Raw genomic sequence first — 16442 nt, forward strand, 5'->3', positions numbered from 1 at the left:
AAAACATGCTCCCCTGAGAGGCTGCAGAGACTAATGGAATGAGAACTGATTTAAGTATCAGGAATATGATTCTTCAGTAGCCCCCAGGTCACAGATAATTCCATTTTTCTCTTCAGTCATCATCTGAAGCCTGCAGGTCTTGGTTAGTAAAAATGCAACTTTAATTATCGTTGATTTCCTTTTAGACATGGATGAACTCAGGGCATACTAGTACTAGGACCTCTGTTTGTTGAGAAAGAATATACAAAATATATTATAGACTTACCATTCTATTTTTATTTTGAATGACAACTCAGTCATTTACCTTCTTTTTTAAAAAATTTATTTTATTGAAGTGTAGTTGATTTACAATGTTGTGTTAATTTCTGCTGTACAGCAAAGTGATTCAGTTATACATATATATATATATATTTCATATTCATTTACCTTCTTAATGGAACAGTCTCACTTGTCTGAACTCATTGCTACTAAAGCTTTTATGCAATTAAAACATATGCTTTATCCCTCCCAATTCTGGATCCTTTATAACTCTGAATAGGTCTTAGTCTTTCCACATTTTAATGTTGATGTTTTGGAAGTAGGTACATGGAAAAGCAACTTCCTTCAAAACAACTCAGAAATAATGTAACAACCTTTTCAAACCATGATTTTTCTGGAATTTGACTCTTAAAAGGATAGTCAAAAGTTTTTTTCAACTCCGGGCCTTAGACAACCTTGTGGAGCAGAGCCACTAGACCCATTACTTTCGATCTTCTGGATTAGTCATGAACTTTTTTTTTAAAGTTTAAATTATAAGTATCAACAACATCACAGTTTAATGAGTTAATGCTAAGTATTTAAAACATCGGCCCACTTCCTCTACCACCATTGTTGAGCCTGAAGGGAGGAACAGTGAAAATAGTCGTGTCTATTGGATATAATTTGGGGTACAGTCAGAAGGGAATGGGAAATGAGCACAAAGCTGTGGAATAGTTTGGGTGGTTCTGCACTCCTGGAAATGATTGCCAGACACAGGAGGTGTGGGGAACAGGGAGGTCCGCTGGGAAAAGATATCAGGAGTAGAGCAAGTAACCCCTCTTTGTCCCAGAACTTCTCACTCCTATGCTTGTGAACTTTTTTAGATTAATCATAGACCTAGAGATTAAAAAATAATTATAAAATATATCAAGATATCACCACATCAGCCTACTGGAGAGGCATGGTGGGAGACCCTCTAAATATTAGAAAAATGTTCCATTAAGAAATTAAAAATAAATTATATTACTCTTAAGTCATTACAAATATAGGTGGTGATTTCACTGAAGCTCAATGTTTCAATGGAGCATATCACCAATTAGGGTTTTTTTTCCCCTTTTTATTTTGAGATAATTGAAGCTTTACCCACTGATACTATCTTACACAACCATACTAGATGATCAGAACCATGAAAATAGCATATCATCAATTTTTAAAGATTTCAAAGTTTGTTAAAGCATTTTAAATCCCTGCTGAATACTGGAGAAGGAAGTTTCCTTGGAAGCAGCCTAGTCAGAAAGGTGAACATGACATGCAGAGAGGTCTGGTATCTCTATTGGAGCAATGTTTCTCAATCCTGGCTGAACATTCCAATATCTGGAGGATGGGTGAAATTCAACCACTGGCTGGGCCCACCCCAAATCAATAAAATCAACCCCTACAAGTAAGACTCAGGCCATCAGTATGTTTTAAAACGCTCCTCTGGGGAATTCCCTGGCAGTCCAGTGGTTAGGACTCTGTTCAACCCCTGGTCAGGGAACTAAGATCCCACAAGCCACCGTGGCTCGACCAAAAATAAATAAAAGCTCCTCTGAAGATCCTTATGTGCAGCCAGAGTTCAGAAATACTGATGTAAGGTTGATTTAATGCTTTTTTAAAAATGAGAATTTTGAATTTTTTTTTTTTTTGGCTGCATCGGGTCTTAGCTGTGGCACACGGGATCTTCGTTGTGGCATATGGGATCTTTCGTTGTGGCGCGCAGGCTTCTCTCTAGCTGTGGCGCACAGGCTCCAGAGCGTGAAGGCTCACAGGCTCCATAGTTACCGCTTGGGCTCTAGTGCGCACGGGCTTAGTTGCCCTGCAGCACGTGGGATCTTAGTTCCTCACCCGCGTCCCCTGCATTGGAAGGCAGATTCTTAACCAGTGGACCACCAGGGAAGTCCCTTGAATATGTTTTGCTTTAGTGACATCACTGACAAATATTTCAATGTATTCAAGCTCCCTTTGTTCTATAGATCCAGGCTTCAATTTTCTATAATTAAACTAAGTCTTAAAACTGAGCTATGTAATAGAAAGGCAATGGGACTTCTCATCCCTGGACGTCTCCGAAGTTCAGTCAAGGGACAAGAAATGGCTGGAGTAAATCAAGATCTACTCCTTTTTCTCCCACTCTAGCTTCTAGTAGTCTGGATCAGTATCATTGTTTTTACTTCAATTTTGAGGAAACTTGGAGAACTGCTAATATCACAGAGGGAAAAATATGTATACAATGGAGATTTTATTTCTCCCATACTACCTAATTGGAGTAACCACGCAGGAATACATAGACCCCAGGCATAATCAAATTACCTCTGTAAAGTCTCGCCGTAAGACTATTTTTGGAAACTAGGGATTTTCCAGATTAGCGAAAGCTGTGACGTTGTCACTGGCTCAGGCCTGAGTTTCGCAAGCGAAGCTGCTAAAGCAGCTGCCCTCCCAGTCAATACGAAGCCTTCGCCTTACTTCGAAACCCCTGTGAACCACACGCTCATCGGGGAGGTTTTTGTTTTTTGTGTTTTTTTTGAGCCGAAGTAGTTCACATTCCTGTTTTCTAAAAATACTGTAAAGCACCTTTCTCCAGATTCCTTGCGGGTCACTTTAAATTACAAGTTCGTCCGTACACGACATCGGAGTAGCCACTTCCACCCGCCAATGTGGGCGACGGTCGACCCTTTGTGCTCGCCGAAACTGCGCCACCTAAATGCGAAAAGTTAGGAGAGTAAGAGAGACGGGAGCACAGGGACGCACGTTCTAGACAAGTTGTCAACGCGCAGGGGTTACAGTAAATTTTGCAGACTCGAACTTGGGGATAAGGTATCTTGTAAAGCTATTTTGTTAGCCTCCCTTATTATACTTGTGGTTTAAAATATTACAAACGAGGCGGCCTGGGATTGTTTTAGGAAATAGATCACCTCCTCGACCACTCTGGAAGCCCAGCGGAGAGGGAACCCAGGGTACCCGAGCGTCCCGCCGCTCCCCGGCCAGCGCAGAATTGAGGCGCCGCGGGTGGAGTCGAGGCCTGAAGGGACTAGTTGGCGCACGCCGGAGGGGCGTGGTGACGTCAGGGCGGAAGCGCACGCTGCGTGAAGCGGCCCAGAACCCGGCGGTCACGGGAATATCCGTCGCGCCGAGGACGCTGGTTAGTCTCTCTCCGGGTTCCGGCTGCGTTGGGCGTGCGTGCAGCTCGCTAAGACCATGGCGTCCGGGCCTCACCCCACCGCGACCGCTGCCGCCGCCGCCGTATCGTCGGCCGCCCCGAGCGCGGGCGGCTCCAGCTCCGGCACGACCACCACGACGACGACCACGACGGGAGGGATCCTAATCGGCGACCGCCTGTACTCGGAAGTTTCGCTCACCATCGACCACTCGCTGATTCCGGAGGAGCGGCTTTCGCCCACCCCGTCCATGCAGGACGGGCTCGACCTGCCCAGCGAAACGGACTTGCGCATTCTGGGCTGCGAGCTCATCCAGGCCGCCGGCATTCTCCTTCGGCTGCCGCAGGTCAGTGCTCCGGCCCCGGGCCGACCTGCTGCGCCTCCTTCTCCGCTGCGTCCCGGTACCGCCAGGTCCCGGCCGGGTTGGGGGTGTCCCCTTGGGGCTCTCTAGCCGCGGGTCCCAGCCGGAGCCCGGGCGTGTCGAGAGTGGGAGGGCGCTGGGCGACGAGAAGACGGGGACGGGAGCTGTTCGCGGCGGGGAGGGGGAGGGGGAGGGGAGCGAGCGGCGGCGGCACAAAATGGCGGCGGCGCCTGGTGCGGGCCCGCCTGACCCCTGCGCTTCCGTTCTTCTTTCTTGTCTGCAGGTGGCGATGGCAACGGGGCAGGTGTTGTTTCATCGTTTTTTCTATTCCAAATCTTTCGTCAAGCACAGTTTCGAGGTAAGCAGAGCGGGGGCGGGTGAAGGGGGATTTTTTTTCATCCGGAAATGGGAAGGAGGGCGGAGGTGGTGTCAGCAGCCAGTTTTTCCAGAAAGGGAGTGGTTAGTTTCAGGCCTTTGTACCTAGCTCTCACCCACCGGGAAGTAGGGACTTGAGGAAAGTGTTTTAGAACCAGAAGATGGATCCTGAGCCCAGGTGCCCTGTTATCAAGGATTAGAATTTTCAACCAAATGCAAAATTCCTGTGAGATTGAGCTTGGCTCTGGATTCACAATTAAGGGGAATTAAGCAATAAAAAGAAAGCATTACACTAGCATAGCTGGTAAGCCTATGGCCTAGAAATGTCAACTGCGATTTCATTTCACTAAAGGTCTTAAAGTTCTCAGCTGTGTCCTAAAGTTTTTTCAACAGGATAAGTTCCTTAGACTTTGAGAGGGGCACTTTTTTCTAGCAGTACTCTGTAGTGCCATAATCTCACAACTTTTTATTGGATCGTGGTTCTTTCAGATTGTTGCCATGGCATGTATTAATCTTGCATCAAAAATCGAAGAAGCACCTAGAAGAATAAGAGATGTGATTAATGTATTTCACCATCTACGCCAGTTAAGAGGAAAAAGGTAAGATTGGCATTATTGAACACAGATCTCTTGATACAACTGTGCTGTGCACCAATCATCAGATCAAAACATTCTTTCCTCTCAAGTTAAAACCGATGCAAGGGAAAACTGACTTTAATTTAGGTGTTAAAATTCACATAGGAACACGCTGATACTTAATTTGAAAAATCACAATTAACCAGTTATCTAAAGTTTGTAGAGGCAGTTGCGTTTATGGACAATCCTAACAGTGCTGTGAAGCCAGTCCTGTGGTTTAAGATTAAACAAGAAAGGGAATACGTTTGACTCAAGTGTGAGTGTATTCTGTAAGTTATTTTTCCCCTCCCTTCTCTGGAAGACTGAAGGCTGGAAGTGTAAACACTGCAGTTCAAGTTAATACTGTGGCAAAATTTTGTGTAGATTGTTTTTCCATGGGAAGTCCCAGTTAATTCCTTACCAATTGAGGTTGGCTTTTGTTAGAATACTTCTCAACATTGAACTACGATATATCCTATAATACCGGATCTGAAAGGACTGCAGGATGATAAAGTTTGGAGTCAAAGGGATTAAACAGGTATTTTGTTTTGGTCAGGTGACAGTCTCAGTGAGTGGGTTGCATTTAGATAAGGCCCATTTATCTGATCTTATAAGAAAACAGAGACCAAAATAGTGTTGTCTTTTAGGTGTCGTGGATACCTGCTAACACTTTGTGTTCATGCGAGGCAGTACCAAAAAGTTTTAGTTGCAGTGCTTTTGTCTATAGATGATCTCTAGTATATGCTACAAAAGAATATACTTGGTGTAGATTAGTTCTTGTGTTCGCTTTTTAAGGAATTGTTGTGATGTTAGATAAACTTGTACTGAGTTTGAAAGGAAGTTAGTTATAAAAGGATTTTAAGTCGTTTTGGGGTTGGGTAACCGGTTAGTACCCAATTAGTATCTTACGTGAGTGGTCTTTTTGCTGAGTCTGTAAGTTGGCAGTAATGGAATTATTCAGAGACAAGCCAGTAGTAACCTTAAAATCTGAAACATTGCTACCCAGATAGTTTTCACAGCATTTTTCAGTTTTCTGCATTCTTTATTCTGCCATCTTTTCTCATTAGCTGTAACCATTTCCAGGGATAGACTACTTTTTTAGTTTTCATTTTAAAATATCTTTTCGTTTCTTAGGAATCTTTGAAAATTGGGAAGTTTTCAAATTGGTATTTAGCATGTTCTGAGCTAAAACTTATATTTAGATCTAGGTGATTCTTCAGGGTGTTTAAACAAAATGACACTGATAAAAAGGTTTTGTATCTTTCGTCAAAGGATTCTGTGTTTGCTTAAAGGAAATAGTTTTGTTAGTATTCTTTGGACCATTGAGCTCACTATTATCATTTAGTATTATCTACTTTGAAATTTTTCTTTGAGTAGTCTTCCTTGATTTCAGAGTAGGTCCTCTTAACTATAAAAACCTTGGAGTTTAAAACATCTCACCTGATTTGACTGTCGTGTCTGATGTAACTGTGGTTTTTTTTTTTTTCCCTTTTCTTTCGGTCATTATCGCAGAGAAATTGATTGTGTCTCAATCTTAGAAGTCTGATTATAGCATGAAATTTAAAAGGAGTTGTTAATTGCATGGAAGTCTTTTTTTTAAGGCAGGATGTAAAAGTGTTCTATGCATATTACAAGTTTACTCAGACAGGTAGCTTGTATATGTTATTAACTTCAACTCTTTTTTCCCTTGCAACCGACTATACAGCGACCAGCTACATTTACCAAAGCCTGGGTGATGTGGAGTGGTACATAGCGATGAAGCTGTCGTCATGGCAACAGTGAGTGAAGTATCGAAAATCCCCAAGGAGAAGCCAGTGCTCTGAGAATAGGTCACTGGAATCGGGGACTAACAGGTTGGCCACTGGTGAACCATTTAGAAAAACTCCTGTTTCTTGTTATAAGCGTTTGTCTTTGCTGTCCAAGTTATTAGAACAATAGTTTAGTAATTTTTTGCATAGGTTAATGTTATTAGAAAGTACTATCAATATCACACTTTAGTTAGGTAGAGTATGTATCAGTTTGTCTTATTGGTGCTATTTATTTTAATTTAGTTTATGAATAGCTTTAAATTGAAGTGTGACCTTGGTAATAAAAAAAACAGAGGCATCGTATTTGTAGACTTTAGGTCACTGGATTTAAGTCCTGACTACATATTAGAATCACCAGAGGAGCTTTTAGAACTAATGCCGAAGCCCCATCCTGGATTTTTTTTTTTTCCTCTCTTCAGTTCTTTGTAGTTTGGTTTTTTAAGCTCGGAATAAATGGCTGAATTTTAAAAAGTAAGATTGCTTTTTTGTTTCAATAATTTCCGATTATAATTTGCTTTTGAGATGTAGCATACTCCCAGCAAATTAAGAGTTTTATGTAGTTTTAAGGCACCTACCTTCATACTGTAAGGCTTCTCTAAAAGAAGACAAATATTCGAAGCCTGGTGCAACCCACTCATTGGTGAATATGGTGTGGTATTTTCAACATGCATATAGATCATAGATTAGAGTTGGAAGGGAAGAGATCTTGTCATTTAGTCAGTCTTCCTCTGCATTTTATTTTGGTGGCTCGAAAACTTTGTTTAAACACTGCCAAAGAAAGAACGTTCTTTTGAGGTAGGAATTAACAAATTTCTGTAGGTTGAGTAGCAGTCTGCCTTCTTGTAAACTGATCTCATTTAAGTACAGTCTTTTAAAGAACTTGTTCTTCATTTTCTTGGTCCTTTGTACCACGTGAGTGAGACAAACCATGTTTGGATCTGCTCCTAAATTTGTTGTGGTGGTTGTATTTCAAGATCATGCTGAAGGAAAAATAGCTATTCTGAGAGACCAGATAATAAACGTCAAATGACCAGAACTCAGAATTTCATACTAAGACTAAAATTTGAAAGTTGTTCTTTTCATATAAGTTAATCTGAAAAATCTGACCAAGTTAAAAGAGGAGGAGGTAGGTAGAGTTAGGTTTGGGTATTTTTTGATCATGAAAATTGTTTTCTGAACAGATGGTTTCTTTTAAAAAGATTTAAAATGTTACCTCTTCAAACTTTTATTGGAAAGGAACGTTCACCTAATTGGGGAGGAAGAAATTCTAGTAAGCCTTAATTCAATTTGATGTACTTGTTACCACGTAAGGTACTAGTTGATACTTTAAAGAAATCATTTGCTTAGGCAGTCTGAATTTTTTCTTACTGCTGTTATATGGGGACACATTTTTCTACTTCTGATACAAAATAGTCTTTGTAAGTAGTGTAAATTATATATTCATCGAGCCTTTGATTTGTGAGGTAAAACCAGTTCTGAACAAAAAGAAGGTATCAGATTATACACCTACAAAGTTAACTTTGAAGACTACAGGCAGTAGTAGGCCTAAGCAATAAGCTGCGTACTTAGTGGAATTATAGTAGATAGTAGTTTGGTTTGCTTAATTGGTTTAATGTAGGGATTTTGACACAAAAAAATGGGAAAGTAAAGATTGTGGCAGAATGGATGGGAAGTAATTCGCGTAAGCAGAATTAATGATTAAACCTGATTTGGGACTAAGCCATAATTCAAATGTTTAGTGGGTTGATTGCAAGAAAATGAATTTTAACAGAATTTGAAATCAACTCTTAAAGCAAGTTTAGTAAGAGGTATAATGAATTCGTTCAACATAAGTGGGAAAAAATGACACAAAACTGCTTTTATAATAATTTTATAAGGATTCTAATGGTGCAGTTTACTGTTTGAGTTGTATGTTAAGGGTTAAGGTGATGCGCAGCTATAACACCAGAGGTATTCTGTCTGCTAATGAATGCCTGATGAAGGGGCCATCAGATAACTAGTCCATTTGACTTTTTTTCCAAATTTTCTGTTTTAATATCTGAAAAATCATAAACCTTAAGATCTTTGGAATATGTTTTCATATATACATTAATTGTTATCATTTGAGTTAAATTTGATTTTTTTCCAAAGAACAATGAACTTGTAGCCTATTTGTCCTGATAAAAATGGGTTCATTATTATGTTTTTATGTTAGAAATCAGCTCCCTCCCCAATTGGTGGCCGCATTTCTCACACCTTTCAAAGCTGTAAGAAGAACTGAATTGAGTGAAGGCCATTTTAAATGTTGTTAACATGCCGTTTTCCATCTTGTCAGCTTTGCCAACTTTTGTCTTATATCCAACTTGATAGAAATCGTATAGTATAGAATAATTTAAAATAGTTTAAACATTCCAGTTTTATAATTTGAAATAGGAGAAAGAATGGAAAATAAATATGGTAGCTGATTGTTTTTACTCTGGTAGCATATCACTACAGGATAATGTAGCTTATTTCAGATTGTTTTCTGATCTTCAAATGGATATCTAGGTTTTTGGCTAACATGGGCTTAAATTTTTCTGGATTTGGTGTGCATGGTAAAATGAGTTATAAAGTGGGGGCAATGTTCAGAATGACTGTCTTTTTAAAATGTTGTGTTCTGCCCAGAGCAAAAACTCTTGAATCTTTTGGCTGAAAATGAATTGAGTATGGGGAAGAGTATTTAATTGTTCTACCCAGATACATACCTTATCAGGGTCTTAATAAAAACGTATTTGTTGTTGGTTGGATCTAAGAATGTCTCAAATGAAGGACATTGGGACATTTTATAGGCTTTAAAGTGAAAGTCTAAGTCCTGACTGACTTCTCATTAAGAAACTAGTTTTCAATTTTAAGACTTAAAGATGTTTTAATTGAAAGCATTTTTTTCCCAAAGCATTGAACCACTGATATATATCGCCTTCTGCATCATAACTTTTGAAGCTATCATAATTTAGTCTGGCACAGAGACCTTGAGTACTCTTCTAGTTTCTTCATTATGGTTGGTCTTCCCATCTCTTTTGCCATTGCATACTAAAGTTAGTACCTAATAATGACAACTCTGACCAAATTTTGGCCTGGTTTTATTGATGACTTCGAATTTTAAATCTGATTTTAAAAATATTTCTTTGGTAATTGAGCTGAATCTATAGTTTACAGATTATTTTCTTTAACAGAGATTCTTAGATCAATTTATTTAAACAAATTGCCCATTTAGGGGAATCTGAATTAGCTACCCACCGTTTTATCCCCTAATTTTAATTTTGGCGTTAAACTAGCCAAGAGTTGATATTTTATAAAATGAGTAAAATCACTATAATCTTATGAGGTCTTTATAATACATATTTTCAAGAGCACATTAGTTTTGTTCCTGGAGTCTATGGAGACTAACGAGGTTTGTGGAAATAAATCAGGCTGTCTATCACCTAATATATATACCTAAAATATCTGGATGAAAAAAATCAACAAGGATGTATCTAAGAGCATTAGAGTGAATTTTTTTCATTGCAGGGTTTTGTTAGTAAACTAGGAACTGAGTCGAGAAAGTATATATTTAATTAGTATAACTTGGACAGCACAAGATTAATGCTTTTAACTTGTTTGCAGGAGTTTAAAAAGCTGGTTTCTGTTGCCAATAGTTGGTTGGAAGGGAAAATGGAGATGCCAGAAATAAAATTTTTTGGATGTGCAAAACAGTTTTGATTTTATTTCTTACAAACTATAGGACTCCAAGCCCCCTGATCCTTGATCAGAACTACATTAACACCAAAAATCAAGTTATCAAGGCAGAGAGGAGGGTGCTAAAGGAGTTGGGATTTTGTGTTCATGTCAAGCATCCCCATAAGGTGAGTTGTAGAATACAGAAATAACATTCGTAAGTATTAGGGATTTTCTTAAAATTTTATTTTACATGAATTTATATTTGAGAGTTGGTTGTAAAAAGCAACTTTTTGGATATTGATATTTATCAGTAAAATGGGAGTTGAAAAGACTTGGGTTCAAATCTTCACTCTTTATTTTGTTCTTTTTGCTTCTGAGGTAACCCAGTTTCCATACCTAGAAAACGGAGATTTTTAGATATTAGCCAAGGAATAAATAATACGTGTATCTGCAGAAGTATCTGACAGTATGCTACCCTGTTGCATGGTGAAATGCTGAGTGTGGCTGCTCACTTTTAGCATTATTGAATGTTCTTAGGTTTCTCCAGTGTCTCTTGGCTTCCATATGCTCAACATAAGCTGTAGCACAATGGTTAAGAGAACAGGTGCTTTGGGGGCAGGACCATCTGCGCATAGAAACTTGTTTCTGCTATTAGCTGTGTGACCTAGGCAGATATGTTTCTCAGATTCCACATCTCTAAAATTGTAAAAGGCGAGTAATAATACAGGTCCAGAAAGATCAGAACTGAGGTAAACTCATTTATATGAGTTTTTTAATTTATCACACTTTAGTGTGATAAGCTTCACTGTAGAAATATTAGGGTTTGATTACTTACCCACTCTGAGTTGTACATACATAATATGTATCATACCCATTGTGTAACTTTAAAAATATAGCAGTCTCTAGGGTTTTTTTTTTTTCTTTTTTTTGCGGTACACGGGCTTCTCACTGTTGTGGCCTCTCCTGTTGCGGAGCGCAGGCTCAGTGGCCATGCCTCACGGGCCCAGCCGCTCCGCGGCATGTGGGATCTTCCCGGACCAGGGCATGAACCCGTGTCCCCTGCATTGGCAGGCGGACTCTCAACCATGCGCCACCAGGGAAGCCCTTCTAGGGTTTTTGTACCTTGGGAAATTAAATAATCAGTGCCTGTCACATGAAACTTAGATACTGTTCTTAACTGATTTAACTTCCATTTTTTTTCCTGCACGATTTTGGAACATTACGTCTCCGTATGAACTCTAGTAGCATAATAACCTACATTGACTCTTAGGTACATTTTAGTTGGTCTGTATTATTTATACAGTTTATAGAAGAATTAAAACTTGCACCTAACATTTTCAGTTACTTATGTTCATTGAACTCTGTACTCTGAAAGAACCACCAGTATGCTAAACTGAGTTTTTTTCCCTTGTCCTTCAGATCATTGTTATGTATTTACAAGTCTTAGAATGTGAACGTAATCAAACCCTGGTTCAAACTGCCTGGTAAGTTGCTTTTTTACATTTCTTTCCTAGCCAGGAAAACAGAAGCAGAAATAAAGTAAGTTTCATTTTCCCTTTCCAAAATAATGAGATGAGTTTGTTTTGGTGCTTTTTGTTTTTTTGTTTTTTAATGAAAAGGTAAATAATGCTTATTTCTGCTTCCTGTTTTCTTGGCTTGACTAATTACTTTTAATGGAGAACTCAATTTAACTTTGTTCTTTTTTCTACTCTTTAATTAAAGGGTAGTCCATGATGGTAAGTCATAGAACTCTGCCCTCTGCACTTCAGCCCATGACCTCAGGATGGCCTGATTGGCTGCCCTGCTCTCCAGCCAATCCAGTGCAAGCTCTCATCCGAGATTCACTGAAGTGGTCCATATCCATCTGGCAGCATCTTCTAGTTCTGTCGGGGTGTCAAAAGGATTTGTATATTTGCTTCTAGAAGTAACTCTTCAACATGCCTATGTATTTAATGTATACCTGTAACTATCAAAATGAATAGTTCATTTTTGATAGATTTGTTGTCCAGCCATTATGAATTAAATGATTTTTGTTAGGAGTTTGACTAGATTTCTATTTTTTTTTGGTATGTATAGCATGAATTCTACCAAAGGAGACGGCAGCTTAAAGTGGGCACCATTACCATACTTGAATTCATAGCTGCTGGGCTATTGGAGGCAATAGTATTAGAAGAAAGAAGTACTTCATTTTTAAGAGATGTTAATATTAACATAGCACTTTAGAACTTACTTTGTGTGATTTGCAGTGCTGACTTATTTAAAGTTAAAACAAGGAGTTCGTGGTTCAGCCACAACTACTGTCTTAAGACTGTTGATGATGTGCAGTACTTAAGTGATGTAATTCTTATGTTCTGGACTTATGACTGCCATGCTTTTTGGGCTCAATAAATATTAGTAATACTAGAAAAGTCTCATTACTTTTATAAAATGCATGACATTTTTTAATATATGTTCTATAAAACAGATTTTTAGAAGTTTTCATGGGTAAGGAATTTTAAGAAATAGTCTTTTAGTTAACCTTTTGAACTATTTGTAAAATTTCTTCAATACTTTAGGAATTTTGTGGGGAGGGTTCACTAATATAAAAGTCCAGTAATTTGTTAACTGAAGTAGTTACTGCTTTTATTTATACTTAGTCACAAAAAGGTATGTAAACAAGGCTGTTGTATGTGTTTGCTCTTCACTTCCCAACCCAGGTTTTCTGAAGTAGCTTACTTAGCTTTCTTAATATAATTTGGTGAGTGCTTACTGAAAATGCCTTTTTTACCCCTCTCACAGTATTGAGTTTTTGAAAGAACTTGATTGACACTGCTTTTCATTGTGGATAAAGGAGAGATGGTCAGTAATTAATGGCTTGAAGTATTGTTGGAGTGGTTTATTTCTGAAACTGGTCATGTCAGAACTGACTTTCATTGCTTTTCATAGAAATATGTTTTTAAAAAACTTTACGTTCTATTTGGAATAATAAGGAATTATTTTAAAGGACTTTGCTTATATATAGGAGACATGAAGAATGATTCTAGTGTTAAATTCTTACCTCTTACTGATTTTTGAGTTAAGAATTGTTATATGCTAGAATATTGAAGATAAAAATATGAGAAGAAAAAAGAATAAAGTAGATTGAGTCTCCAATTTTATGTAAGCTTCAGAAGAACTGGTTTATTTACATACAAAGCTTATGGTTGAAATATTTTTCAGGAATTATATGAATGACAGTCTTCGAACCAATGTATTTGTTCGATTTCAACCAGAGACTATAGCATGTGCTTGCATCTACCTTGCAGCTAGAGCTCTTCAGGTAGGTTATATATATAGCCTGATATATATATTCTATAGTCCTGTAGGGTAAATCACAAGAAGTATCAGTTCTCCTAATAAAAACAGTGAAAATTTCATGTAAACTATTCTATTTTTATGGTTTAGATTCCATTGCCAACTCGTCCCCATTGGTTTCTTCTTTTTGGTACTACCGAAGAGGATATCCAGGAAATCTGCATAGAAACGCTCAGGCTTTATACCAGAAAAAAGGTAATTCTGTTTACTAGTGTTTGTGTTAATATTTTGTCAGTGCTAAGAATCTAAACTTCTGTAAAAGAGAAATATTAACTTCACTTTCTTCAACAGCCAAACTATGAATTGCTGGAAAAAGAAGTAGAGAAAAGAAAAGTGGCCTTACAAGAAGCCAAATTAAAAGCAAAGGGATTGAATCCCGATGGAACTCCAGCCCTTTCAACCCTTGGTGGATTCTCTCCAGCCTCTAAACCATGTAAGATTAATTCAGGATTGAAATGACTTGAGTACTGAAGATGTATGGTTATTAGAAAGCCTTAGCACTTAACAGTTGCATAGAAACAAAGATGTTAAGAAGCTATTACTGTTTTCTCTCATGACAGCCAACTGAGGACTGATACTTGGATGGTATTTGGAGTCACATTTAGAAACAAAATTGGCCCTCTGTAAAATCTAATAGTTAACATGCCTTATTATGTTTTTTTAACAGCATCACCAAGAGAAGTAAAAGCTGAAGAGAAGTCGCCGATCTCCGTTAATGTGAAGACAGTCAAAAAAGAACCTGAGGATAGACAACAGGCTTCCAAAAGCCCTTATAATGGGTGAGTATACTTGAGTTAGAAAAATGGCCTGAGGAATCTTTTTATGTGTTTAATTTCTAACATACTTAGTATGCAACTAAAATATTGTGTGGGTTTTTTTTTTTTTTTTAAGTGTAAGAAAAGACAGCAAGAGAAGTAGAAATAGCAGAAGTGCAAGTCGATCAAGGTCAAGAACACGATCACGTTCTAGATCACACACTCCAAGAAGACAGTAAGTAAATACTCTCTTAGGGAAAGCAGTCTTATTTGGAGTAAAGGTTCTGGCTTTTTTTAAAAAAATTGCACGTAGACTGTTCTCAAAGTTAGGCTAGATTTAGTCTTAATAATGAGGTAAATTGTGAGAAATGAGTTTGGAAATACGCTCTGTAGGCATGTGGCTTTTTTGTTTTGTGGTGGTGTATGTATGGCATTCTATTCTGTTTTTGTCCACGTTTTTTGAAGTGTAGGGCCTGGCTGACCACTTAATAATTAATAACCAATAATCAGGACAGTCATAGCCAAAGAATCTTCATTAATTAGCTTTATAATTAGATGGCTAGCTACTTGTGGCTCTTCAGTGAGCGTGTGGGAGATAATTCAATAAATAGCTATCTAGGGCACTAAAAATTAATTACTCCCCTCGGAATATAGACATACAGAAAATTTGTTCAAGATTTGTCTAATATGTGAACAGGCTGGAGGAGAGGTAGTGAGGGGTGGGGAAATACTATAAAAGTCTTCAGTCTGGCCTGTTACTGACACCATTTGATAGTTTTGTTTTGAACCTGCTATGATGAGCACCACCAAAACTAATCTGTTCCCAGTAGAAACTGAATCTAAACCTCAAATTTCTATTATCTAAGTTATAATAATAGGCGGAGTCGATCTGGAACATACAGCTCGAGATCAAGAAGCAGGTCCCGCAGTCACAGTGAAAGCCCAAGAAGACATCATAATCATGGTTCTCCTCACCTTAAAGCCAAGCATACCAGAGATGATTTAAAAAGTTCAAATAGACATGGTCATAAAAGGAAAAAGTCTCGTTCTCGATCTCAGAGCAAGTCTCGGGATCACTCAGACGCTGTCAAGAAACACAGGCATGAAAGGGGACACCATAGGGACAGGCGTGAAAGATCTCGCTCCTTTGAGAGGTCTCATAAAGGCAAGCACCATGGTGGCAGTCGCTCAGGACATGGCAGGCACAGGCGCTGAATTTCTTCCTTTGAGCCTGCATCAACTTTTGATTTTGGCTATCTACAGTGTGATGTATGGACTCATAATTGAAACAAACAATTAAAAGTAAACTGATTAGGATTTGATTTCTTAAAATTCTCTAGGTCTCTAGAAACACTGAGGACATTTTCTTTTGAAAAGAACTATGTTTCTTTTTTGTTTGGTTTTTTTTTTGCACATAAAATGCCCTAGCAGTATCTAATTGAAAACCATGGTCAGGTTCAATTGTAATTATTATACTTGTGTATTGTTTATTGCTATAAGAACTGGAGCGTGAATTCTGTAAAAATGTATCTTATTTTTATACAGATGAAATTGCAGACACTGTTCTATTTAAGTGGTTATTTGTTTAAATGATGGTGAATACTTTCTTAACACTGGTTCGTCTGCATGTGTAAAGATTTTTACAAGGAAATAAAATACAAATCTTGTTTTTCTAAACTGCTTCATACATCTTATTTAAATAAATTATTAAAAAGAAAAGTTTTAATAGTAAAATGGCTGTACTGATTTTCTGACAGACCTGTTCCTTCTTCCATTACATAAAGTTGGAGATTAAAATATAATTCTTACCTGCATTGGGAGCTATCATAGAAATCTTCTCTGTATATATGGAAAAAGCAAATGGGTGTGGCCCAACAATGTAACATTAAATGTTTAATTGTAGCATGAAACTAAGAACTTGATTTGCACATAACTGGCACCATAAGGTTATTTTAAGTCGGTTTTAAGTACTATTGCAAGGGTGAGCAAACCAGAACTTTCAACATGACAGCAAATTAGAGACAACTACTGAGCGTTAACATTTTTCTTGAGGTATTTAATGACGATTTTTATCTAAGCTAGGAGAGCTTAAG

General features: G+C 38.1%; 1 protein-coding gene and 1 long non-coding RNA gene across 3 annotated transcripts; one reads left to right on the forward strand and one right to left on the reverse strand.

The window, feature by feature from the left end:
• Positions 1-1901: 1901 nt before the first annotated feature.
• On the reverse strand, positions 1902-3441 carry LOC149749404 (uncharacterized). The gene is made up of 2 exons (XR_016393098.1): positions 3186-3441; positions 1902-2970 (listed from the first exon to the last, which is right to left on the reverse strand). It is a non-coding gene; the product is annotated as an uncharacterized LOC149749404 (long non-coding RNA).
• Positions 3365-16026, forward strand: CCNL1 (cyclin L1). 2 transcript variants are annotated; one of them, XM_022573640.2, is made up of 11 exons: positions 3365-3774; positions 4073-4147; positions 4654-4763; positions 10326-10446; positions 11681-11745; positions 13460-13559; positions 13685-13789; positions 13886-14027; positions 14262-14373; positions 14486-14584; positions 15216-16026. In XM_022573640.2, exons 1-11 carry the CDS (start codon positions 3469-3471, stop codon positions 15562-15564), a joined length of 1584 nt encoding a protein of 527 aa, XP_022429348.1. In that variant the 5' UTR covers positions 3365-3468; the 3' UTR covers positions 15565-16026. The 2 variants fall into 2 exon arrangements, with proteins under 2 accessions (XP_022429348.1, XP_089767087.1); XM_089910961.1 differs by lacking the exons at positions 3365-3774; positions 4073-4147; positions 4654-4763 and adding an exon at positions 4770-6556.
• The last annotated feature ends 416 nt before the right edge of the window (positions 16027-16442 follow it).

The sequence above is a fragment of the Delphinapterus leucas genome, chromosome 4 (genome assembly GCF_059928025.1).
Source record: "Delphinapterus leucas isolate spDelLeu-1000000601 "Yukka" chromosome 4, BTC_Dleu_Yukka2, whole genome shotgun sequence".
Lineage (NCBI taxonomy): Eukaryota > Metazoa > Chordata > Mammalia > Artiodactyla > Monodontidae > Delphinapterus > Delphinapterus leucas.

Coding starts and splice junctions, on each gene's coding strand:
- CCNL1 (XM_022573640.2), top strand. CDS start 3,469: ATGGCGTCCGGGCCTCACCCCACCGCGACCGCTGCCGCCGCCGCCGTA. Junction 4,764..10,325: donor CGCCAGTTAAGAGGAAAAAG/GTAAGATTGGCA, acceptor TACAAACTATAG/GACTCCAAGCCCCCTGATCC. Junction 11,746..13,459: donor ACCCTGGTTCAAACTGCCTG/GTAAGTTGCTTT, acceptor AATATTTTTCAG/GAATTATATGAATGACAGTC.